Below are 26,598 nucleotides of genomic sequence, written 5' to 3'. Positions count from 1 at the left end.
CAGTGTCCCATTTTTTTTGGTCTAATTTGATATTTTTCAAATGTGTATTCATTATAAAGCTATGTTTTTCGAAAGTCAGACATATTAAGTTATACATAGTGAAATTCATCCTTTTTTTTACTGTACAGTTCTGTGAGTTTTGACAAACACATTATGTAACCACCACCACAATCAAAATACAGAACACTTCTATCACCTCAGAAAGGTCCCTCGTGCCTCTTTATAGTGGACCTCTTCCTCTGCCTCCATCTCTTGACAACCACTGACCTGTTTTTCTGTTCCTATAGTTATGTCTTTCCCAGATTATCCTACAAATGGAATCATACAACATGCAACATTTTAAGTCTGGCTTCTTTTATTTAACCTAAGGCATTTGAAGTACATCCAGGTTCTTGCTGTGTGTATCATTGTTGTGTCTATTGCTTATATTCCATTATATGAATATATCACAGTTTTTTTTGCCCATTTGCCACTTGAAGGACATTTAACTTGGTAAATTTTGGCAATTATGAATAAAGCCTGTATAAATATCCACATATGAACATATATTTTTATTTTTATTGGCTAATTATCAGGAGTTGGAATTCTAGATCCTACGAGAAATACATTATTTGACATGATATTAAACTATTGAGCTGTTTTTCAAAGAATCTACTATCTTGCCTTCCATCAATAGTATAAAAGAGTTCCACTTTCTCTCCATCCTCACCAGCACTTGGTATTATTGGTCCTTTTAGTTTTAGCCATTCTAACTGGTGTATACTGGTGTATCATTGTGGCTATAATTTGCATTTCTCTAGTGATTAATAATATTGAGCATCTTTTCATCTGCTTATGGGTTATCCACAAGTTGATGTATCTCTTCAAGTCTTTTAATCATTTTAATTCAATTGTTTGTTTGCTTAGTATTGATTTTTCAGAGATTTTAAAATAGGTTCATATTGATTCTTATGTAAAAAATTCATACTCTGTATATGTAGAAATCTTCTATGTGCTTTACATATTTTTTCTTCCATTTTATGCCTTGTTTTTTAATATTCTTTCGAAGAGCAGAAGTTTCACATTTTGATGAAATCCAACTTGTCAATTTTTAAATTTATGGATCATAACTTTTGTGCCATATCTAAGAAATTTTTGCCTAACCTAAGATGGCAGATTTTCCTTTTTATTCTCTAGAAGTTCTATAGTCTTAGGTTTTACATTTGGTCTATGATCCATTTTTAGTTAATTTTTGTATATCATTCAAATTATATTTTAATTTCATAAAACATGCAAAGTTCACTTTATTTTCAGGTGGATTGTATGATCTAGTATCTTTTATTACTGACATATAATTCATATACTGTAAATTCACCTTTTTAGAATATACAATTCAGTTTTTAGTTTATTCCCGAGTCTGTGCTAACATCATCACTATCTAATTCTAGAACCATTTTATGATCAAAAAGAAACCCGGTACTCATTAGCAGTCACTCCCCATTCTGCTCTTCTCCCAACCCCTGGCACCACTATTCTACTTTCTGTTTCTACAGATGTGTCTATTCCCACATTTCAAAAAGATAGAATAAAGCAGTATGTGGCCTTTGGGGTCTGGCCTCTTTAGTAGGTATAATGTCTTCTAGGTTTATCCATACTGTAGTATATGTCAGTATTTCATTCTTTTTTATGGCTGAGTAATATTTTATTGTGTGATGTACCACACTTCATGTAGTCGTCTAAGAACCCCACTATTCTGGCTGTGAGGAATAATGCTGTGAATATCTCTGTACAGTTTTTTGTGTGTGTGAGTGTATGTTTTCAATTCTGTAGGAGCAAAACTGGGTCATAGGATAGCTATCATTTTGAGAAACTACCAAAGTGTTCTTTTACGAAGTGGCTTTGTCACTTAACAATCCCACCAGCATGCATGAAGACTCAAATATCTCCACATCTTCACCTACATGTTACTGTCCTTTTTTTTTTTTTTTTTATTGGTGTTCAATTTGCCAACATATAGAATAACACCCAGTGCTCATCCCATCAAGTGCCCCCCTTACTGTCTGCTTTTTAAGAAATTAATATACCCATCCACGTGGGTATGAAGCATATCATTGTGTCTTTTCAACTCAGGTGAAATTCACATGATAGAAAATCAAACACTTTAAAGTAAACAAGTCAGTGGCATTTTTATATTTACAGTGTTGTATAACCACCACCTCTGTCTAGTTCCAAAAACATTCTCATCACCCCGAAAGGAAATCCTGTACCCGTTAAGCAATCACTCCCTTTTCCCTTCTTACCCTAAACCCTGACAGCCATTAACCTGCATCCCATTTGTGTAGATTAACCTATTCTGGATATTTCATATAAATATAATCATACAATATGTGATCTTTTATGTCTGGCTTCTTAGCATAACATTTTTGAGGTTCATCCATGTTGTTGTACATGTCAGTACTTCATTCCCTTTTACTCCCTTTTATGGCTCAGTAATAGTCACTGTACGTGTGTCTTTGTATGTGGTGTACATACACAATTTGCTTTGTTCCTCTATTGATAGACATTTGCATTGTTTGCACCTTTCAGCTGTTATGATTAGTGCTACTATAAACGTGTGTGTTGTATGTGTATTTGTTTGAGATATATACCTAGCAGTGGAATTGCTGGGTCATATGGTAATTTTGTTTAACTTTCTGAGGAACCACCAGACTCTTGTCCACCGTGCTGAACCATTTTACCTTTCCACCAGCAATGTACCTAGATTCCAGTTTCTCCACATCCTAACTCCGTTATTTTTTTGGTATTTAATAATAACCATCCTAATAGATGTGAAAAGTGGACCCTTGTTGTGGTTTTGATTTGCATTTCCCTGATGACTAATGATGTTGAGCATCTTTTTATGTGCTTATTGGCCATTTGTATACCTTCTTTGGAAAAATGTTTATTCAGATTAGTAGCCCATTATAAATTGGGTTGTCTTTAATTGTTGAGTTGTAAGAGTTCTTTATATATTCTGGATAGTAGACCCTTATCAGATATGTGATTTGCAGATTTTTTTCTCCCATTTTATGGGTTCTGTTTTTAAATTTTTAGATTTTTATAATGTTCAGTTAACTTTTTTCTTTTTTCTTTTTTTGGTTGCCTATGCTTTAGATGTCACATCTGAAAACCTGTTGCCTAATCCAGGGTCACAAAAATTCACACTTTTTTATTCTAAGAATTTTATAGTTTCACATACTATATTTAGTCTTTGAACCATTTTGAGTTACTTTTATATATCAGTTGAGTTAAGAGGTTCAACTTCATTATTTTGTCTGTGAATATCCAGTTGTCCCAGCACCATTTGATGAAAGGCTGTTCTTTCTATTAAATAGTCTGGACTCCCCTGTCAAAACCCAATTAACCATAGATGTATGGGTTTATTTCTAGACTCTCAAGTCTATTCCACTGGCCTATATGTCTTTCCTATGCCAGTACCACAGAGTCTTGATTACTGTGGCTTTGAAGTAAGTTTTGAAATCACGATGCAAAAAAAAAAAAAAGGAAAGAAAGAAAGATGAAGAGATATATAGAAGGAAAGAAAGAAAGAAAGATCAAGATGCATGAATCCTCTAACTTTGTCTCTCCTTTTTTTTCAAAATTGTTCTGACAATTCTGGATACTTATGTTTCTATGTGAATTTTAGGGTCAGCTTTTCCATTCCTGGAAAAAAAGGCAGCTGTAATTTTGATAGTTTGTATTGACTCTGTAGATCAATTAGGGGAATATTGCAATCATTATTTTTCTATATAAGAATGTGTCATCTGCAAATAGGAATAGTTTTATTTCATCCTTTCACATTTTGCTGCCTTTTTTTTTTCCTCTTTCTTGTGTAATTGCCTTAGCTAGAATCTCCAGTACAATGCAGAATACAAATTTTGAGAGCAGACAGACATCCTTGTCTTGTTCCTGATCTTAGGGGGAGAGCTTTCAGTCTGTCACTATTAAGTATATTAGCTATGGGTTTTATCTAAATGCTCTTTGACAGGATGAGGAGATTCCTTCTCCTCCTAATTTGGAGATTTTGTATCATGAAAGTATGTTGAATTTTGTTAATTGCATTTTCTGTTTATCGAGATAATCTTAAAGATTTTGTCCTTTATTGTTATGGCATATTACATTGGTTGATTTCAAATGTTGAAGCAAACTTTCATTTTTGGGATAAATTTTACTCACTCATGAGTATAATCTTTTTTATATGTTGTTTCATTTGGCATGCTAATATCTTGTTGAGGATTTTTGAATTGTTATAAATAAATAGTTTTACAGTTTTCTCATGATGTCTTTGGTTTTGGTATCAAGTAGTATTGGCCTCTTAAAATGATAAGTATTTCCCCCTCTTCTATTTTTGGGAAGAGTTTTTGAGGGATTGGTGATAATCCGTCTTTGAGTGTAGAATTCATCACAGTTCTAGGTTTTCCTTTCTGGGGAACTTTTATTTGTTTTTAATTTTTATTATTGATTTAATTTATTTATTTATTAAAGATCTATTCACATTTTCTATTTCTTTTTTATAGTCACTTTCAGTAGTTTGGGTATTTCTAAGAATTTGCCCATTTTCTAGGCTTTCTAATTTATTGGCATATGATCGTTCAGAGTAGCCTCTTTCTTCGTTTAAGTTCAGTGTATTGTTCCTTCTTTCATTCCTTTTTTTTTTAAAATTTATTTTATTTATTTATGATAGGCACACAGTGAGAGAGAGAGGCAGAGACATAGGCAGAGGGAGAAGCAGGCTCCATGCACCAGGAGCCCGATGTGGGATTCGATCCCGGGTCTCCAGGATCGCGCCCTGGGCCAAAGGCAGGCGCCAAACCACTGCGCCACCCAGGGCTCCCTTTCATTCCTAATTTTAGTAATTTTTCTTTCTCTTTTTCCTATCTTTTTCTCTCTTTTTTGTTTTTGCTTTTGTTTGTTTTTGTTAATACAGCTAAAGGTTTGTTGATTTTGTTCATGTTGTTAAATAACCAACTTTTGGTTTTAGTGATCATCTCTATTGTTTTTCTCCCCTCTCTTTTGTTTCTGCCCTAATCCTCATTATTTTCTTCCTTCTGCTTGCTTGGATTTAATTTGCTCTTTTTCTAGTTTCTTAAGATAGCAGCTTAGGTTGTTGGTTTATTTCTTCTTTTTTTAACAGCTGTAAATTTCCCTTTAAGCCCTGCTTTAGCTGCATACCATACATTTTAGCATATTTCCATTTTCATTCAACTCAAAGTATTTAACTTCCTTGCGATTTTCTTTTTGACTCATTGGTTATTTAGAAGGTTGTTTAATTTTCCCATGTATGTGACTTCCCCAAATGTCCTCCTTTAATTAATTTTCAATTTTATCTCATTGTGATTGGAGAACATACTTTGTATAATTCCAGTCCTTTAAATAAACTGAGAGTTGTTCTATAGCCTAACATATGGTACATGCAGGAGAATGTTGCATGTGCTCTTGAGAAAAATGGTATTCTGCTGTTGCTGGGAGGAGTGTTCTGGAGATGTCCAGTTGCTTTACAGTGTTGTTCAAGTCATGTCTCCTCATTGATTTTCTGTTTAATTGTTCTATACATTATTGGAAGTGGGTTATTGACATTTCAACTATGTTGAATCATTTATCTCTCCTTTCAGTTCTGTTAGTTTTTGCTTCATTTATACTGAGACTCTATTATTGTTAGAGGTATATATATTTATAAATGTTATATCTTCTTAACGGATTGACCCTTTTTTCAATATATAATGTCTCTTTTAGGTTTTTGCACCCAATTCCACCATGGCAGGGAGTTCCCATACACACAACATCAAGCAGTTTTTGGATACCAGCAAGGTGTCCGAGAATTCTACTCAATTCTTATACTACTACCCAGAGATAGCATTAGATTCCACAGGGTAAGGGTTTAGTCCTACAAGACTGCCCCCATCCCTGAACACCTAGCTTACACACCAGTTGTAGACTCCAGGCTGTTACACCAGGCAGTTGTGTTTCTGACCTCCTCTTTAGATTCTTTTAATTTACAAGAGCGGCTCACAGTACTTAGGAAATACATTTACCAGTTTATTAGAGGATATAACAAATGATACAAATCAACAGCCAGATGAAGAGATATATAGGGTGAGGTACGGGGAAAAGTCAATGAGCTTCCATGACCTCTCCAAGCACACCACTCTCCCTAATTTCCATGTGTTCACCAACCGAGAAGCTCTTGGAACCCAGTCCTTTGGGGGTCTTATGGAGGCTTCATTGCATAGTCTTGATGACTAAATCATTGACCATTGGCTGATTCAGTCTTCAGCTCCTCTTCTCTCCCTGGAGGTTAGGAGCTAGGACTAAAAGTTCTAACCCGCTAATCACATGGTTGGTCCTCCTGGCAATCAGCCTGTACCCTTGGATGGGGTCCAGAAGTCACCTTCATTAATAACAAGACACCCATTTCACCTTTAAGGCTCTGAAATGTTTTCAAGAAATGTGGATGAAGGCCACATATATCTCAGGCATATATTTTGGTCATCTGAATGACCAAACGTATTTCTTGTAAACCATTGTGATAAATGGTCTTCTTTATCTCATGCATTTTTGTCTTTATTTTGTCTAATATTAGTATAGACACTCTAGCTCTTTTTAGGTTATTGTTTACATGATGTATCTTTTTCCATTCTTGTACTTTCAACCTATTTATGTCTTTGAATCGAAAATGTGTCTCTTTGTAAGCATACAGTTGGACCTTTTAAAAAATTCATTCTGCCTATCTCTGCGTTTTTGGTGGACCATTTAATCCATTTATATTTATCATAATTACTGATAAGGTAAGATTTACATCTGCCACTTTACTCTTTATTTTTTATTTTTTTTTAATTTTTATTTATTTATGATAGTCACACAGAGAGAGAGAGAGAGGCAGAGACACAGGCAGAGGGAGAAGCAGGCTCCATGCACTGGGAGCCCGACGTGGGATTTGATCCCGGGTCTCCAGGATCGCGCCCTGGGCCAAAGGCAGGCGCCAAACCGCTGCGCCACCCAGGGATCCCTACTCTTTATTTTTTATGTCTTAAATGCTTTTTGTTCCTCTCTGTCTCCCATTACTGCCACCTTCTGTGTTAAGTAGATATTTCTAGTGCACTATTTTAATTCCCTTATTCTTTCTTTTCCTATATATTTTTGAGTTATGGGTAGCAGAGTTACAAAAATACATATATAAGCACCTTGTATATGTACATATGTTGCTACCTTTACTGTAGTAGCTGTACCCTTTATTTCTGTATGTGAATTCCAGTTATTGTCTAATACCCCTTTATTTCAGCCTGAAGAACTCCATTTAGTATTTCTTCTAGGGCGTATTTTTCTAGTACTACAGTCCAGGCCCCACCAAAGAGTGGACCCTGATCCAGACCCACACAAGTTTAATTGAGATTAGAGAGAATTGACAGTTTAGCAATTGATCTTATATATGAACATGTTATATCTCTCCGTTTTATTTAGGTTTCTATTTCTCTTATCAGTATTTCGTAATTTTGAACATATTAAATATTGGACACTTTTTTTTAGATTTGTACTAAAGAACTTCATCGGTTTTGGTACTATTACAAATGGTATACTTTTAAGAAATAACAATTTCCAGTTGTTGCTAGTATATAGAAATAAAATTGAGTCGCATCCTTATATCCTTCAGCCTTACTGAAGTCACTTATTCTGGTATCTTTTTGTATATTTGGGGGGGGGATTTCCTATGTAAATAATCATATCTACTGTAAGTAGAGATATTTTTACTTCTCCATTTCCAGTCTCGAGGTCTTTTGTACGTTTTCTTGCCTTATTGCATCGGGTATGGCCTCCTATATGATAATGAATAGGAATAGTGAAAGCTGATATCCTTTTTTTCCCACTGTTAGGGGGAAACATTTTAGTCTTTTACTATTAAGATTGATATTAGTTGTAGGTTTTTTATAGAACTACTTTATCAGGTAGAGGTTTACATGATTTAGAGGTAGAGGTTTAACTATAGGTTCCCTTTCATTTCCAGATTGCTGAGTTTTTATCCCAAATTAATGATGAATTTTCTGAAATGCTTTTTCTATATCTATTGAGATGGCCATACATTTTTTTTCTTCTGTAATCTATTGATATAGTGAATTATACTAATTAATTTAGAATGTTCAGTAAGCTTTGTACTTCTGGGATAAACAGTGTCCTGGCTTGTTATCCTTTTTACATATTGCTGAATTCATTTTACTAGTATTTGGTGGAGACTTTCTGCATCTATATTACATTAATATTTAAGTAATACCAAGTATCAGAAGGTCTTCTAGTAAATGTGAACTCTGTAATTTGTCATAACCCTCCTGCTGAAGACAACTAGAAAAGCTGATACATTTTAAAAGAAAGAAAGTTTAAAAAAAAATCTCAGAGCTGTCAGTCTACAAATCCCTCCGTTTAGAGACAGGAGGACATGTTCATACAATAACTTCCAAATTATAGTTAAAAATCATTTTTAAAATAGGATATTTTTGGATCTAGAGTAAATAGATTTCTTTTCTCCTTTTGTGTTTCAAAGGTAGACATAAATGAATTAACCCACAACCTGCAGACTCTAGAGGCAAAGAATAAGCACCTGGCAGAAAAAATGGCTTCTCTAGAACTTCAGCAAGTCACTTCTGATTACAATGGGGTGGGTATAAAAAGGTCAGTCTAAATTTGGAACTAATGACTGATGAGTTTTTAAAAAATCAGAAATTAGGAGATGGGTTTTGTCATTTGTTTGTATCTTAATATTATCAATAAGTCCTGAACAACTCAGGCTACGTATAACAGAGAGCCTTATAAGTACTCAAACAATAAAAGATTTAAGAAAACAAGAATTTAAGGCGGCTAATAAACATATGCCTCCACAGATGATCTATAATACTGAAGAGCACAAATATATATAGTGTTTTAAGATATTTCCTCTTTCATTAATATGAGGAAGAAACTTGTATTTTTCTTTTCCTTGTCTGACAGTTCCATTAGGCCAATCAGTAATAAGTACGATTTCTAAAAGCCGTTTGACAAGGTCAGTGCAACACAGATAAATGGTAGAGTTCTTAAAACCTCTCTCCTTGAAGGGTATTTAAAGAGATGATCATTCTGTTAAGCAGCTAATAAGTTTTCCTGTGTGCTTTTGAGTGCTTGAAAAAAAAATTTGCGATTGCTTCTATAACATGCAAATCACCTTTGAAAATTGCATAGAAGGCCCTGATGTGAGTCTCGCTTAATCTGAGTTAAATTCTTTCAGCCTCTGTCATAAGCTGCTCATTACTTCAACTATGAAAACCTAGAGAGTAAGTCTAAATCCATGACAGTTTCATGGCTTTAGAGCCAGACTGCCTGTGTTTCAATTTTGGCTGTAACCTTGGGTATGATTCTTAACCTCTCTGAGCCTCAGTTTCTTAATCTGTCAACGTGAGGAAAATAATACCGTTATTAAGAAGTTGTTTGAGGATCAAATAAGTTAATACATGTAAAGCATGTAGCAGATGACTAACATTTATTGAAATTTTAGTATCTGAACCATCCTAGAAAAAAAGCCTTTAAGTTGCTATTACAGCAACAAGGTACATTAGCTCTGATTCTTGATACTCAGACCAACTCTCCCTCCCCCAAGATTAAAGATTTATCAGTTTCCTCTGTTTGTTGGGCTACACATCAGCTGGTTCTATCAACCCACCTGCTTCTGGTCCCTCTGGAAGACCACATATCAGTCTGCCTGATTCTTTCATGCCCCACTGCCAACGCGTAGGCCTGTGGCATCACCCTAGTAGTGATTTTGACAGATCCTGCCAATGATTTTGTCAGTTGTTGATTCTTGCCTTCTCATTGCACCTCTTAAGGCCTCCCAGTGATAAACCACACCTCAATTTCAGCTTGTAGTTCTATGTTTCCACATAGAATTTTCTTTGACCATGCCTGCCTGGAAGTCCTCTGGTTGGCTGTATGAGTCTTGAGAAATGAGGCTGAGATGTCAGGATTTGGGTTTTGCTTTTTTTTTTTTTTTTTTCTTTTTTTAATCTCAGCAATATCATTAAACCTATCACCATTCAATGTTGGCAGTGTATTTTTGTTCTTTGGGAATTAACACTTGAAATTCTCTACCCTCTAGTTTAACCTCTTGATGGTCTTTGGAGATATGCTTATGAATGAATTTATGTTGTGTATGTCACAACAGATTTGAACTCAGACCTAGTTTCAACCCATGGTTCTATTTACTGGGTGTGACCTGTGCAGGCCTTAACATCAATGGCCTTTGGGACTAAAGGGATCTCCTAACTCTGGGGTTCCCAGAGCACACTGTATATATACATCAAAATAATAACTTCAGGGGTGCCTGGGTGGCTCAGTTGGTTAAGTGTTTGCCTTCTGCTCAGGTCATGACTTCAGAGTCCTGGGTTGGAACCCCATGTTGGGCTCCCTGCTCAGTGGGAGCCTGCCTTTCCCTCTTCTCCCTGCTTGTGCTCTCTGTCACTATCTCTGTCTCTCTCTCTCTAATAAATGAATAAAATCTTAAAAAAAAAATAACTTCATTGATTAGAAATTGACCTATATATGTATCTGCCTTTACTCTCTTCTAATACAAGAACAGTAGTTACTTATCTTTAAACTCCTTTACCTGACATAGCACCTAATACATATGAGAGATATTTTAGAAAGATTGATTGAATAGAGCATACGGAGGGTCATGTCTGTCTTGTCAGTCTATGAAGATTAAATGTCATTTTGTGTGTAACACGCCCATCACAGGGTCTAGCATAGTATATCAATGTGTAAACATTATTCTCTTGTTTTTCTTCTTCACACTGATTTTGGATTTATTTTTATTATTTTGGCCTTTAATGATGGTATAATTTAAGTCTCTTACCACAGGCAGTTGTTCAGGGAACCGTAATGAGAAATGATCCAAATGTGAGAAGCTTACCTTTCCTGAGTTCAAGTTAAATAACTGTCTTCCTGACTTCTCTTTTGGATTTCAAATAATAGCACTAGACAGAAATATAATTCCCACACAACTAGGACTTAATGATTTGAAATTAATGAATTAAATGTATTCTTTAAAACTAGGATGACAGCCAGTGTGTACTTGTACAGGTATCAAAGTTGGTTCCATTTGCTGTAGCCCATGCAAACTAGTTAAATATTTTGAATAAAGTCCCTGCTTACAGGGGTGCCTGGCTGGCTCAGTTGGTAGAGCATGCAAGTCTTGATCTCAGAGTTGTGAGTTCGGGCCCCATGTCAGATGTAGAGATTATTTAAAAATAAAATCTTGGGACGCCTGGGTGGCTCAGGGGTTGAGCATCTGCTTTCAGCTCAGAGCATGATCCCGGGATCCGGGATCAAGTCCTGCATTGGGCTCCCTGTGAGGAGCCTGCTTCTCCCTTTGCCTATTTCTCGCCTCTCTCTTTGTATTCTCATAAAGAAATAAATAAATCTTTAATAACAAAAAATTTTAAAAAATAAAATATTAAAAAAAATCGCTGCTTACAATCTGCTTATAAACTAGCTTTACCAAAATGTTAGTATCTGTTGATTTTATGTATTCTTCTAACAGCTTCTGCTAACTTTCACAGCTCACTTAATTAGATCTTAGAAATCATTTTGTGGCTTACAGTTGATCCTTGTCAACCTGTCTTTCATATGTTAAGATAATTGTTTGTTTCCTGCTTTTTCCAAGGAGTGATATCTTTGTGTCAGTTAAAAATGCATATTCTAACTATTAGCATTTTTATTTGTATGCTAATTATCAGGTGATTCTCCAGTTTCTGTTTTGCTTTGCATATTAATAATCTTTATAGTATATTGCCAAGATTATTTAAGCAAAAATTAATCTCTGTTTGTCTTTCCACAACTCAGAATCAGAGATATTCACTCATTTAAGTGTTCTCTAATTTCTGGTCCTCCATTGATTCTCTTAAATAAACAGCCTATTTAAAGAATCTGAAAACCATAATTTAAATTACTGTCTTAATATTGCTTTCTGGGATCCCTGGGTGGCGCAGCGGTTTGGCGCCTGCCTTTGGCCCAGGGCGCAATCCTGGAGACCCGGGATCGAATCCCACGTCAGGCTCCCTGCATGGAGCCTGCTTCTCCCTCTGCCTGTGTCTCTGCCTCTCTCTCTCTCTCTCTCTCTCTCTCTGTGTGACTATCATAAATAAAATTAAAAAAAAAACATTGCTTTCCTTTAGCAACTAGAAAAATTTTTTTGTTTGTTGTGAATTTAATTAAGTGACTTTGTGTCAAATATGAATCACATTTTGAGTTGCTTAGACAGCGTTCATCTAAACACTACATTAGCTTTCTCTATAACCTAAAAAGAAAATAATTTTTAAAGTATATTTAAAAGATTAATAGAATTTCTTTATGCCTTTGCTTAAAGGAGGGAGTTTTATTGAGCTAAAAAGTACTATTATTTAAAAAAAATCCTGGACATATTTTATAAGAGACCTAGATCATCTAAGTTACTGAAAAACAAACAAAAAAAACCCCACCCTTTTCATATTCAAAAGGCAAGCAAAGTTATCTTTGAGTGTTTGTTAGAGGTAGCATATTTTAGGTTAAATCTTGGTGTTTTATACCCTGAATCTGCACTTTACAGCACATTGGGCACCTCAATTTATAGAGTTTAGCATTGGATTTTAAATACCTAAGCTTTTATGATTATGGTATAGCTTTGTTTTTATAACAGCATTGGCTGTCCTTGTCATTTATTTTTGCTGAACACTTGGTCAAAACATAATCCCAAATGTTGTGTTCATGGAATAGTTTTACCTTAGTTTCCAAACTAGAAAGTATTGTGGGAAAGGGGAACTTCCACTGACTGAAAATTAATTGATTAATTTTATGATAATATATTGTTAATAGCCTCCTATTTATTTATTTATAAGAGTCTATATTTCTCTTAGGTTATTTTGAGACCAATACTTTATTGGTCTGAATGCTTTTTTTTTTTTTTAAGATTTTATTTATTTATTCATGATAGACACAGAGAGAGAGAGAGGCAGAGACACAGGCAGAGGGAGAAGCAGGCTCGATGCAGGGAGCCCGATATGGGACCGATCCCAGGTCTCCAGGATTACGTCCCCGGCCAAAGGCAAGTGCCAAACTGCTGTGCCACCCAGGGATCCCTGGTCTGAATGCTTTAAAAAAAAAATATGTTCCCTTGCCTTAGTGGGAACCACACATAGTAATTAAGAGTGAAACTTTAAGGGGGTACATGGGTGGTTCAGTTAAGCATCCAGCTCTAAATTTTGGCTCAGGTCAAGATCTCAGGATCTTGAGATTGAGCCCCATGTTCGGCTCCACACAGAGCCTACTTAAGATTCTCTCCCTCTTCCCCCTTGCATTCTCTCATGCTCTCTCTGTCTCTCAAAAAAAAAAAAAAAAAAAAAAGAAAAGAAAAAAGAAACTTTGAGAAACAATATATGAATATGTATAATTGTGTATGAAATAAATACTAATCGGATAGGACAAACAGATGACCATAATAGTTAATCCACTGATGCTTAATATTGGATACAGATCTTTATATTGAATGTGCATAATTTGGGGATAGATATAAAAGGACTAATCAGTCTTGGTGGCCTTTCCTTAGGTTTTTATCAAACCTAGAATGTCTAAAATGGCCTAATTCTTCTAGCCAAGACAATATCAGACTAGTGTACCCTCTTGTAGAACAGATGCTATCATGAAAGTACTTTGAAAAAATGAGTTACATGTCATTATGTAGTAATCTACTTTGGAATGTGTTTCTGCTTTTATTTGGAAAATATTCACAATACTTAAAAAAGGTGCACTACAAAGTGGTAACTAAAGATATCTATAACTATGCCTTGTGTGAATATCCCTACATATGTGGTTTTTTCATTAATTTGCCTAAAATTGAACAGAAAACAAGTCTAAACTCCTTGGATTTAAGCGCTATTATTCACAGATTAAGCAAATGTAAACCATAAATAGGGATTATATGAATATGGGATATTTACCAACATTAATGACTTTCCATTCAAGATTTACTGCAAATGATCTGTAGTGCAGCTCATGGGCCTGTGTGATTAAGAATTTGCATTCTTAGTTGTATTTGCTTTTGTGTGTAGTATTCCCACAATTGATTTATGAAGATGATTTTGACATAAGGCAAATATAAGTATGTTCTGTTATTAAGATATAACACTGAAATTGATTATGGAAGGTGAGAATTTCCATAATCAATCAATAAAAGTGTTACCTAAGTACCAAGAAGATCCAACATTTAATCAAAAGAAAACTGTATTTATACTTAGGTTTTTTGAAAAAGTCTGAGGAAAAAGACATATTTTAAAAATTGTCATTATTAAAGGATGCTTGAAAGACAAAATATATAATTTCATGAAATATAGAGCCTTCATTTGTATTTCTCCAAGACAGCACCTTGTTGAGTGCTTGATCGGTGTTGGAGTTTCCAGTAAATGTTTCTTGTGTTTGTCCAAAGATTTTTTTTTTTTTTTTTGCTGCCTTTTACTATGGTAACTGAAGTGTCTTCTGCTGTTAACATAGTTGTGATCATTTGCACCTCCTGTTTTCTTAAAGAAATATATAATCCTCAGACTACATATCTGCAATCACTGATACAACCAGCCCACATCTGTGTTGGACCGCAACTACAAAGCAATAATTTATGTAACAAAAATAGAATAATAAGCAAAGAACAACAAATTCTGGGACTCTTAAGGCATGCATACTTTCATTAGCAATCCCTTTACATGTTGCATATTAGCATGATGATTAGCTATTTCAGGGAAAAAACTTAAAAGCAGAAGAGGCAAGAAAATATGAATCGTGGTTTTGTCACTTTTGAAATGATAAGGGTATAAATACTGGTTCAGAAAATGGTTATTCCATTCTATGCTAGGTACTGATACCTGTGTTTGCTTTGTCAGCTTGCGCAACAGCAGGTGGAAAAGGTCTTGGGAAAAATTACTGAGAGTAAAAATAAACTGGCCTATGAAAAGGGAAAGCTCCAGGTATGAGATTTATTTTCTGCTTTGTGTTGTCTAATTTTTTTTTATCACAGTTGTCAAGCTAAATACTGATGGGTTTTGAGAGGACCTAGCTCTACTAATTCTATAACTTTGGACAAGTTTTTGAATCCTCCTAAGTTTGTTGCCTCATTAAATAAAATCCAGGTGACTTTTATTCACATATCTGTAATATTTTACTGAAACTTAAAATTGTGAAACCAAAGCCCATTCTGTTTTTATGATCATTCACTGAGAATGTAGAGAGCCCATGCTCTCATTTTTGCTGGAGTTTTATAACATTCTTAAAAAGAAATAACCCTGGAAATTGGGACTCAAAGGCAATAGACTTGAGTGAATGAGATGATAACTGTTTTGCTTCCTGTGGGCTTTATCCCTGTAGTACCCCCAGAGCAAGAAGCTTGCCACCGATAACCTACTCCAGTGGAAAGCTGAAGTCTGAGTAAGTGGTTCACAGCCTTAGCTACACATTACAATATGAGGAATTTTTTAAGCACCTCATCCTGGAAAGTGCATAATATCTGCCATTTACTTTGAAATGAATCAGAAAAAAAAATAATTTGATGGGTTGATAAAGGAAATTGATAGGTGAATCAGTATGTGATAAGTGTAAAAAAATTAAGGGTAGAATTTAGATGGTGAAGGTAGCACATTTATAGTAAAATTCTCTCAATTTTCCTGTATATTTATAAAATATAAAGGGAAACATCCCCATGATAAAGTTTATACGGTGGAGCAATTAGATCAGAATGTCAGGTAACAGATCAGAGGCTTCAGTGCTTTTGAAGCTCCCCAGTGATTCCAAGATGCAACCGTACTTGAGGACCACTGGATTAAATGGTATAAAGTGAAGTCCAGTTACGCTTGGAAACCGGAAACCGTAGAGCTGATTGGATAAGTAATCTCATTACAGACATATAAAACACGTCAGTGTTAATCTCATTTCCTCTGCTCCAGGAGCTTATTATAGGGTTATTACCACACAAAATCGGCCCAGATATGTGAAAGGCAGATGGTAAACCATGGTTGTGAGACATCAGGTTGTCCACTAAAAAATAAGGCCATTGGCCACTATTTGTGTGCTTTTAATTAATATTTTTCTGGAGTCAGTGATACATTTAAGTATAATCATTTATACTTGTGTAACCTTGGACAAGTCTTAATTTTCTTAAATTTCACCTTTTAAAAAAAAAATCTAAAACCTGGGGTACCTGATGGCTCAGTTGGTTAAGCATGTGACTTGATTTCAGCTTAGGTGGTGGTCTCTGGGTCATGTGATCAAGCCTCGTATCAGGCTCCACACGGGCCATGGAGCTTCCTGAAGACTCTGTTCCCTCTGCCTCTGCCTTTCCACCCCGCATCCCGCCTGTGCCCTCTGTGTCTTAAAAAAATAATAATTTAAAAAATATTTATTAAAATGTTCAAAATAATTGTGATACTAAAAAAATAATTGTGATACTTTAATAGTTGTTTTTTTACTAGTGCATTCAATAACAAGATCTAATGACATTCCTGTAAACTCCATAATTTCAAACTAGTGATAAGCACAAACATCTTTTCAGGATATTTGCAGTACCTGTTATATGATATGAAACGATCTGTGATGTCTGTTGGAGACAAAGTAATAGGTTCCTGGTTTTTTTGTTCATTTGTTTTGTCTTTTAGATTCCACTTAAAGAGATATTATATGGTATTTGTTTTTCTTTTATTTCATTTAGCATAATATTCTCTAAGTCCATCCATCTCATTGGGAATGGGAAGATTTCATTCTTTTTTATGGTTATTCTTCCCAAATTATTCCAAAATACAGAAGAGGAAGAAAAACTTCAAAGACAAAACAAACGAACAAAAAAAAACCCAAACAGAATCATAAATACAAAGAACTGGTGGTTGTCAGAGGGGAGGAGAATGAGTGGGTGAAATAGATGAAGGGGATGAATAGGTACAAACTTCCAGTTATGAAATAAGTGACAGGGATGAAAAGTACAGCATAGGGAATATTATCAATAATGTTATAATGACTTTGTATGGTGACAGATGGTAACTATACCTATGGGAAGCTTTGTAATGTACATAATTACTGATTCACTATGTTTTATATCTAAAATAATATAATATTGTATGTCAACTATAATTAAAATTTTTTTAAATGTAGGCAATAAACCACAGTAGTATCAGCAGACCCTGTCACTTTAAATGGTCAAAGTCACCTGTGAAGACATCTGATCCTTGACTTTGTTTATTGGGAGTTTTTTGATTACTGATTCAATTTCACTACTAGTAATCAGTCTGTTCCCATTTCTATCCCTGATTCAGCTTGGGGAGATTGTATGTTTCTAGGAATTTATCCATGTTTTCTAGGTTGTCCATTTGTTGGCATATAATTTTTCATGGTATTCTCTTATACTTTTTTGTATTTCTGTGATATGGTGGTTATTTCTCCTGCTTCATTTCTGATTTTGAGTCCTCTTTTTCTTGATGAGTTTGGCTAAAGGTTTATCAGTTTTATCTTTTCAAAGGAGCAGCTCTTGGTTTCACTGATCTTTCTATTCTTTCAGTCTCTGTTTTCTTTCTGTTCTAATCTTTGTTATTTCCTTCTTTCTGCTAGCTTTAGGTTTTTTTCTTTTTCTATATCCTTCAGGTGTAAGGTTAGGGTGTTTAAGCGAGATTTTTCTTTCTTCTTGAGGTAGGCCCGTATTACTGTACACTTCCCTCTTAGAAGTGCTTTTGTTGTATCATGTGTTGTTTGATTGGAACACTTAGTCCATTTACATTTAAAGTAATTCTTGATAGGTATTTATTGGCATTTAATCATTTTCTGATTGTTTTTGTTTGAGTTTCATCTTTTCACCTATAAAGAGGGCAAAACATACCTCTCATCTACTTTTCACTAGGAAAGCTAGTCAGCATTACAGCCTAGGTGTATAGATTACTATTTAACCTTTTAGACATCAATTACATATTTTAGAGGTTATCCTCAGAATCGTTTAAGATTTTATTTATTTATTCATGAAAGACAGAGAGAGAGAGAGAGAGAGGCAGAGACATAGGCAGAGAGAGGAACAGGCTCCATGCAGGGAGCCCAATGTGGGACTCGATCCCTGGACTCTAGGTTAAGGCCCTGGGCCGAAGGCAGACGCTCAACCACTGAGCCACCCAGCCACCCTGCCATCTCTATCCTCAGAATCTTAAGGAAAATATAACTTTTTCTTGTTTGTATTTCTACAACAAGGGCTTAAGGTTTTTTATAGTCTTTGAAAGCTGAAACACTTGAAGCTATTGACTTACTGGTGTTTTTATGTCCTACCTTAGTTGGTGTATGGGGGAAAGTGTTCTTATACTATAATTTGTAAGATAAAGGAAGAGCTGCTGATTAGAATAATGATGTGTTCTCTCTAAATTGAATAATTGATTAAAATATAACCTATGAGTCATTTGATAAAAGATTATGGTATAAATACTGGGCTTTAGGTGCTAATGTAAATCTTGTTAGAAGCTGCTGCCCCATATTCAGATGTGGTCTGAATTTTATTTTCAGCGTAATATACTGTTCCATTTGATAAATATACCAAAATATATTTATCCTTCCCTCTATTGGTTGATATTTAGACAGTTTCTAGTTGCTTACAAACACCACCAATGTGATGCATTATTGTACATGTCTCCTTGTACTCATATGTAAAAAAAAAAGAAAATTTTCTAGGCTAAGTATAATTCTCAGGAGGAAGAATTCCTAGGTTGTAGGATTACAGATCTTGAATTTTACTAGAATTTATTAAATTTCTCCTGAAAGTAGTTATACCAGTTTTGAAAGCAGTCTCTATGAGTCCAGAGTTACATGTGTTAACATGGATCAATCTCATAAAGTAATACTACATACTCTTTAGGGATACATTTATAGTAAAATTATTAAAAAGGATTAGGAATGGTAAATAAAAGACCTTGACCTAAGTTACTGTTGTTCCTGAAACTAGCTAGTAATGGAAGCTGCTTGGATCTTAATGACTCAGGAAAATAAGATCTCTGAGGGGCAGCACAATGTATTTGCTGTTCTTTCCCATTTGAATGTGCTGAATTAGAAATCATGCCAAATAAGACAATACAAAAATTAAAGCGCTTATAGATGAGAAGTTTCATGGCATTTTACTGTGTACATAGAAGTTGAGTTAGGGCAAATTATCTGAGAAATATTGTGGAATAAGGATATTCTGTGTTTTGCTTGAATAGAAGCAAATCTAAAAGTTTTCAGAATTAGCCCATTTTCCATTGGATTTCATAGGTTATTAGCAGTTTGCTTATGTTTAAAATGAGAATAATTGTTGTATCAATACCTCCTTTTAGAGGTGCCCATTTTAATTCCAAACCTTAAGTGAAAACCATGATGAATTTTTACTGATGATTTTAGGGAGTCACAGCACATATTTTATAATGTACCCTGTGGAAAAGAACAACAGAAACAGGAAGGAAAAAAAGGATACTGCTTAATGGAACAGGAGAGATTTCCTGAGACAAAATGTGTTTTTATGCAGTCTTTGAAAAAATACCAGTATTAGCAACCAAATTTTAACAATTCTTGAAAGTGTCTAGTAACACAGCCAAGAAGTGTTTACCCTCTACAAGTAGAAAACAAGACACAGAGAGAGGAAAAAGTTGATTTATTTTTTAAATTTATTTATTTTTTAAATAAGCTTTTTTTTTTTTTTAATTTATTTATTCAGAGAGAGAGAGAGAAACTGAGAGGCAGAGACACAGGCAGAGGGAGAAGCGGGCTCCATGCAGGGAGCCCAACGCGGGACTCGATCCTGGGTCTCCAGGATCAGACCCCGGGCTGCAGGCGGCGCTAAACCGCTGCGCCACTGGGGGGTGCCCGAAAAAGTTGATTTAAATAGAAAATTTTGTATGAAATTTTTTTGATTCAGGGAAAGGCTCAGTAATGTTAATTGTTGATTTGTATGAAAGGGTTCGGTATGATAGGAAGAATATGTGGAAAAACACAATTTGGAGATTAATGAATGAATAAAATGATTTCTTTCCCCCAAATGATCATTTTCTTTAAAGAGAAAGATATGTTATCTTTTTCAGTTAGTGTTAAAATATAGTTCATTGTATAAGAACTTCATTTATTCAACTTTTATAATTCTGTCAATAAAACAAGACTGTCATCTTGCGTATTGACAATTCTAATTATCCATACTCAAAATGTTTTCTGAATGTTAGATATCACAGTTTTTTTTTAATTGCAATTATTACCCACAAAATCTCACTGTTATATTCATGAGTCATGTTAGTTTGGAGTTTCCATAAGCAATAGAAACCAAATGAGTTGTCTCAGTACAAGTAAATGGCTATAGCCTGCCTACTTTTAGCTACTGAAATAGTTATGTCAGCTGAAATAGCATTCTTTGCATGATTAGAAAAACTTAGGGTTACTTTTATAAGTTTTAAGGATTCTCTGTGGTTTTTCCAAACTCATGACATCTTTTTCCTTTTAGGGTATGTAAATTTATAAACATATATATCTCATCAATAAGCCATATTTCATTCTTCTTCTATTTTACCCTAGATAAAAGTTAAACAGCTAGAAGATCAACTGCATACTTTTACTGAAACCAGTTCACAGAATGACCATCTACGCAAATTGAACAAGGCTCTAGAGGGCAAATATGCTCAGGTGTGATTAATAGCTACATAACAGATTGCTGTTATATTGTTTTAAGAAATTGATGCCTTTCTCCCCACCTTGCCATACAGTCCCAGAAAGATGAATATTCTCTCACTTGACTCAATTCGCAGATATTTTATAAACACTCCCAATGTATAAGGTTTTGCTGAACTATAGAGAATAAAATATGCTTGAAGCAAGATTGGGATATCCAACTTATTTATGCTCTAATTGGAAGCTTAGGAATGTGCTCATAAACTTTATTATAGAATTAAAACTTATATCTTTCAGAAGGAAAATAGTTTGAGTGAACATCCATAGGGGGCACCATTTTAATGAAAGCATTGAGAAACACTTTCATAGAGCAAGTGGTTTTATAATTACAGGGAAACTCAGAACCCAGTACCAGTAAGATATACCTGCAACAGACAGCTCATTTGAAAGCAGTTTTAGTAGTATAAGTGCTTACTTGTCATCATGGTGGCTACTGAGGCTGAAAACCTTTTGTAGGTCACATAACACTTTAGCAAATGGATGGACAAATTAGACAAGATACAGAATATTTAGTGAAGAAAAATAAACCAGGATTGTGCTACCAAAAGAAAGTAATTCATTTCAGTGATTTACTAATTTGCCATGTATGAAACTTTTTAAAAAATCTTAAATGCTCAGTATGTCTGACTTCTGTATCTATAATTTTTTTGTTTGTATCGCATTGGTAACCAAGGAGCTAGAATGTGCCTCCAAATAGAATACTGTTAGGGTTCTAACCATCTGACTATACTGGAAACGGAGGCCTCATTAGATACACTCTCCTACAGGGAATTTGATTTAAGGAAGGTCTGTTTCTTCACTAGGACAACTTTACAGTGTGATTTCTTCATTTTGAAAGCAAAGGAACACATTTTCAAGTATATTTGCCATCACAGCTTCATTTAGAATATTGTGTTAAAAAAAAAAAAGAATATTGTGTTGTTCCTCCTCATAAAAGGAACACTTATTAAAAAATAACTCTAGGTTTAGTTATTTTACCGTTTTTAATTGGTGATGCCTCCAAGAAGAAGGAGATCTCCAGAAAGGCCTGCATCATCCAAATTGATTGAAAGCTATAGGCCCCATGTAAACAACGTAAAGGAAAGAACTTCATCAGTTGGTTTGCCCAGTGTTGTTCCAAACTCTGCACGCCGTGTGACCTTTGCACCTAGTCTGACTTCTGTGAGAGCTTCTCAGGAGGTTGGAGACACCAGAATCTCTCTAAAGACTCTTTTGAATGCTATTAAAACCATGGAAGGAAGACTGGAAGGTAAAATAGACATTCTTGCTTCAAGACCATTAATAAGTGAGTCACCAAATTTTCTTAAACGGGATTCGGTAAGTGAAGACCACAAATTAAATCATAAGGAAATTTCAGATTTATACAACAATGAAGAAAAGTAGTATCAATCAAAAAATAATAATATTTGAATGTATGAGTAACAACAAGGAAGTTAGGTTCTTCACAAATAAGAAAGACTGACAGTATAGGTTGAAACCATCATTTTGGCTAGCACATAACTAATTTTTAGACAGATTTGGATGAACAGTGGCCATTGAGATTTTTTTAATCTGATTTGGAGTTTTTGAAAATTCAAAATATCTACCTAATCTTAATATTCATGATAAAATGTTTAGATGAAGCCTGCTTTTAAAATAGGAATACATTAATAAAAGCCTCAACAACTTGAACATTGGACAATATTTTCCAAAGAAAACTTTTTAGAGCATCCATCTTTGCTCGATATGTAAAAATAAAAAGTACTATAGCTTGTCTTCTAGAGTTGACAGCTCTTTAGATCTCTTCTATAAACATTTTTGCTTAATAACCTTCATATGTATCTTAAAAACACTGGTAAAATTATAAAAACTATTCTTCCTTGTGTCTACTTCTAGAACAAAATCCAGTAGATTTTCAGAGTCTGTGAATTGGCATCCTTTGTAATATTCTTGGATCCTTAAAGAAAGAGTGTTTCAAACGTTACAGGTGCAAAGCTTTAAAGAAGTGTAATAATGTTGAGGAAGAGGTGGGGAAAAGATTTTTGTTGTTGCTATTGGAAGTATAAAATGTTACAGTTTCTTTTTTTTTTTTTTTATGATAGTCACAGAGAGAGAGAGAGAGAGAGAGAGAGAGAGAGAGGCAGAGACATAGGCAGAGGGAGAAGCAGGCTCCATGCACCGGGAGCCCTACGTGGGATTCAATCCCGGGTCTCCAGGATCGCGCCCTGGGCCAAAGGCAGACGCCAAACCGCTGCGCCACCCAGGGATCCCAGTGTTACAGTTTCTTAATGGAGGACAATTTAATATCTATCATTTCATCCCACAATTGTACTTCTAGGACCTCCTTCTACAGATAGACCAGCTTATACATATGACATGTTTACAAGATTACTTATTGAAGTATTATTTGTTAATAGTAAAAGACTAGAAGCAACCACAATTTCATCAGTCAGAGACTAGCTAAATAAATCATGGTGTATTCATGGCTTGGAATACTGTTTGAATATATGTATGTGTGTGTATATATATATATATATATATACATACACACACATATATATATTCTGAACCTTAACTATTTTAACTTAGTAAGTATATAGTATATATGTATGAGTAGGTTAAAAGAGTCAAGGTTCAAAAGTGTATACATAAGTATTTTACTAAATGTGTAGTAAAAGGTGAGGATAAAAAAATATATACATATGTGAGTGTGTATATATATATATGTTCACTTGTAATGCATAGAATAGCTCTACAATGAATCATAATTAATTGGCAACATTATTTTTGAAGAAAACTGGATGGCTGGGACATATTTCAGTTTACCCTTTTGTGTCTTTTTTTTTTCTTGTAAGATTGTATTTATTCATGAGAGATGCAGAGTCATGGGCAGAGGAAGAAGAAGGTCCCTGCGTGGAGCCCGATGGGGGACTCCATCTCAGGACCCTGGGATCATGCCTTGAGTTAAAGGCAAACACTGACACTAAACCACTGAGCCACCCAGGTGCCCCTACGCTTTTGTATCTTAATAATGTGAATGTGGTACCTATTCAAAGTAATTTTATGAACATTTAATTTTCAACAAAAGTGAAAGTGGAGAAAGAATGATCTTTTTAACAAATGGTGCAGGAGCAGTTCAATATCCCTGTGCAAAACCAGAAAGCCTTTAACCCATACTTCACACCATATAAAAAATTTAACTCTAGGGTGCCAGGGTGGCTCATTTGGTTAAGTGTCTGACTCTTAATTTTGGTTCAGGTCGTAATCTCAGGGTCATGAGATTGAGCCCCACATTGGGCTCTGCGCTCAGAGTAGAGCTTGCTTGCCCCTTTCCCTCTGCTCCTCCTCGCATGCTGTCTCTGCTGTCTTTCTCTCTCAAATAGGTAAATAAATTTTTTTTAAAGTCTTAAAAAATTAAGTTAAAATGGATCAGAATCCTAAATGTACAACTTAAAACTGTAAAATTTCTAGAAGAAAACATAGGAAATCTTTGTGATCTTGGACTATTCAGAGATATCTTAGATTTGACATCAAAAGCATGATCCGTAAAGGGAAAAGAAAGATATGATAGCTTATGCTTTTCAGAGATATTTAAAGAATGAAGATATAAGCTGTAGACTAGGAGAAAATAGTTGGAAATCTATCATATCTGATAAAGGTCTTGTCTCCAGAATGTATTAAACTATCAAAACTTATTAAAAGGAAAACTCAATTAAAAAAAAAGATATTTGGATGATAAATAAGTACTTGAAAAGATGTTAAACATTAGTCATTAGAGAAATGCAAAATTGGAACCACAGTGAGACACTATCACACACCTATGTACAACACTGAAAAACTGATCACACCAAATGTGAGGTTGAAGAGCAACGGGAACTCTCACACTGCTGAAGGGGATGTCAGATGGCACAACCACTTTGAAAAAGTTTGATAGTTTCTATAAAAATGAAACACTACTGTATAACCCAGCCATTCCACTTCTCAGGTATCTACCAAAGATAAATGAAAGCATAAACCTACACAAAGCCGTCTACACAACTGTTCACTGCAGCTTTATTTGTAATAGCTTAAAACTGGAAGCAACTCAAGTGTCAAGAGACTGGGAAAGTACATGGTGGTCTACCCTACAATAGAATACTGTTCAGCAACAGAAAGGACTGAATTATTGATACATGAAAAGGATGGAATGAATCTCAGAATAATTGTGCTGAGTGAAAGAAGCCATTCAAAAAAGAGTACATACAATTAATTCCATTTATATAAAATTCTAGAAAATAACGAATTTCTTGTGACAAAACATTAGTTGCCTTGTGTGGAGGTGGGGGAACAAGGAGAGATGGGGGAAGATTACAAAGAGGCACGAGAGAACTTTTGAGATGATAGAAATGCTTATTATCTTGATTATGGTTTCAAGAGTTTCTATGTAGTTAAAACTGTACAGTTGAAAAATATGCAGCTTATTGTAGGTCATTTATACCTCAATGCTGCTTGTGAAAGGATAATGTGGATGTATTACCTATGCAAAACGTAATTATATTAAAATATTCAACATTCTTGAAATGACAAAATTACAGAGGTCTAGAACAAATTACTGGTTGCCCCAGGACAGGGGATGGTTTTGAGATCATGTGTGCATACATAGAAGTAGCACACGTGAATTCTTTTGTGGCGAGATGGAGCGTTTCTGAATTGTGATTGTGATGGTGTTCACGTAAAGTGCATGGGATCAGATTCCATAGAGCTCTGTGAACACGCACGCACACAGGTTTTAAAGAAGTGAAAATGGAGCAAGTTCTGTAGTCCAGGTAATCTAGTCAACAGTAACATACCAAACCGTTTCCCAGTGTTGATGTTGAACTACAGCACGTAAGATGCCACCATTGGAAGCAGGGTGAAGACGACATGGGACCCTTTGTACTACTTTTGCAACATCCTGTGAATCTATTTATTTCAACACTTTAAAAAGAATATTTAAAATAGTGTGATCATTTAAAATGATTGTATACATATACTAAAAGTGTTTTATGGATGTAAAATACTAATACTTCTAATTGGGATGTATTCTTCTATAATGCTGTTTTCTTAACACTACATAGTATTTATTCGTCTTTGCTTTTGTTATATTCTGCATTTGTTATATTTTCAAGTTCCATGATAATCAGTTTCTCCATTTTACATCTAACCTTCATAGCCTTATCTCTGTTATCACTTAACCTGTACTTTCATGGAGATTGACATCTGTTAGGTTTGCTCATGTTATTCACACAGATTTATTTTTGCTTTGTAGTTTTCTTTAAAGGGAAAAATGGCTAATAAAGCTGGTTTTATTACAGTGTATTTAATTAAACATTTTAAGTTTGGTTTCCAAATTGCTGTGTCTTATTCTAATTGCTGATTTATAATTCCTTGGAAAAGTTATCATTCCTTGTTTTCTACTAAGGTGAAATCCATTCTTGAAAAGAACGAAGAGGAACTCTCACAAGCAGTGAAGTGTCGTGATGTAGCCCTGAAAGAGAGTCAGAAGTTGAAAGGGGATCTCGAGGCCTTGGAGGACAGAGAGAACAAGAAGGCAAGGCATCAGTCCTTTCTGAAAGTTCGTTACAGACCTGAGGTGCTGAAGAAATCTTTCACAAGTCCCAGTCCTTCATTTCTTGTTGCCTTTAGTAAGAATGAAGATTGATCAGAGGAAGTTTTTTTCTAAAGATAACTTTAGAAGAGCTATAAAGTGTTTGCCTTAAAAACACATCATTTAACTCCCAATGTTTTTTTAACAAAGGGGAAAAGTCCTAATTTTTTTCTGTTGAAACACATCTGACCTTGGCAGCAAGAGCCGTCTACTTATGTGTTATTAACATGTTACTAATTCTA

General features: G+C 34.8%; 1 protein-coding gene and 1 long non-coding RNA gene across 16 annotated transcripts in view; one reads left to right on the top strand and one right to left on the bottom strand.

Annotated features, from left to right (window-relative positions):
• Positions 1–26,598, top strand: part of CCDC150 (coiled-coil domain containing 150) — a 79,140-nt gene that overhangs the window by 35,141 nt on the left and 17,401 nt on the right. For 7 of the 14 annotated variants that reach the window (XM_077885691.1, XM_077885690.1, XM_077885694.1 and 4 more), the window contains 4 exons: positions 8,549–8,662; positions 14,937–15,020; positions 20,599–20,706; positions 26,171–26,299. In XM_077885691.1, the coding sequence (XP_077741817.1) occupies positions 8,549–8,662; positions 14,937–15,020; positions 20,599–20,706; positions 26,171–26,299 (435 nt within the window). Of the gene's footprint in view, positions 1–8,548; positions 8,663–14,936; positions 15,021–20,598; positions 20,707–21,083; positions 21,144–21,568; positions 22,069–26,170; positions 26,300–26,598 lie in introns of those variants that run through there. The other 7 variants (XM_077885693.1, XM_077885695.1, XM_077885700.1 and 4 more) reach the window with 6 other exon arrangements.
• Positions 1–26,598, bottom strand: part of LOC144306248 (uncharacterized) — a 41,375-nt gene that overhangs the window by 7,041 nt on the left and 7,736 nt on the right. Inside the window, exon 3 of one of the 2 annotated variants that reach the window (XR_013373318.1) lies at positions 21,167–26,388. The exons of the other annotated variant lie outside the window; for it this stretch is intronic. This is a non-coding gene — a long non-coding RNA (uncharacterized LOC144306248). The remainder of the gene's footprint in view (positions 1–21,166; positions 26,389–26,598) is intronic. 2 annotated transcript variants of the gene reach the window in all.

The sequence above is a fragment of the Canis aureus genome, chromosome 36 (genome assembly GCF_053574225.1).
Source record: "Canis aureus isolate CA01 chromosome 36, VMU_Caureus_v.1.0, whole genome shotgun sequence".
In the NCBI taxonomy this organism is placed as follows: domain Eukaryota; kingdom Metazoa; phylum Chordata; class Mammalia; order Carnivora; family Canidae; genus Canis; species Canis aureus.
Note: the sequence above shows the minus strand (reverse complement) of the source record. Positions and strands in the feature narration are given on the sequence as shown.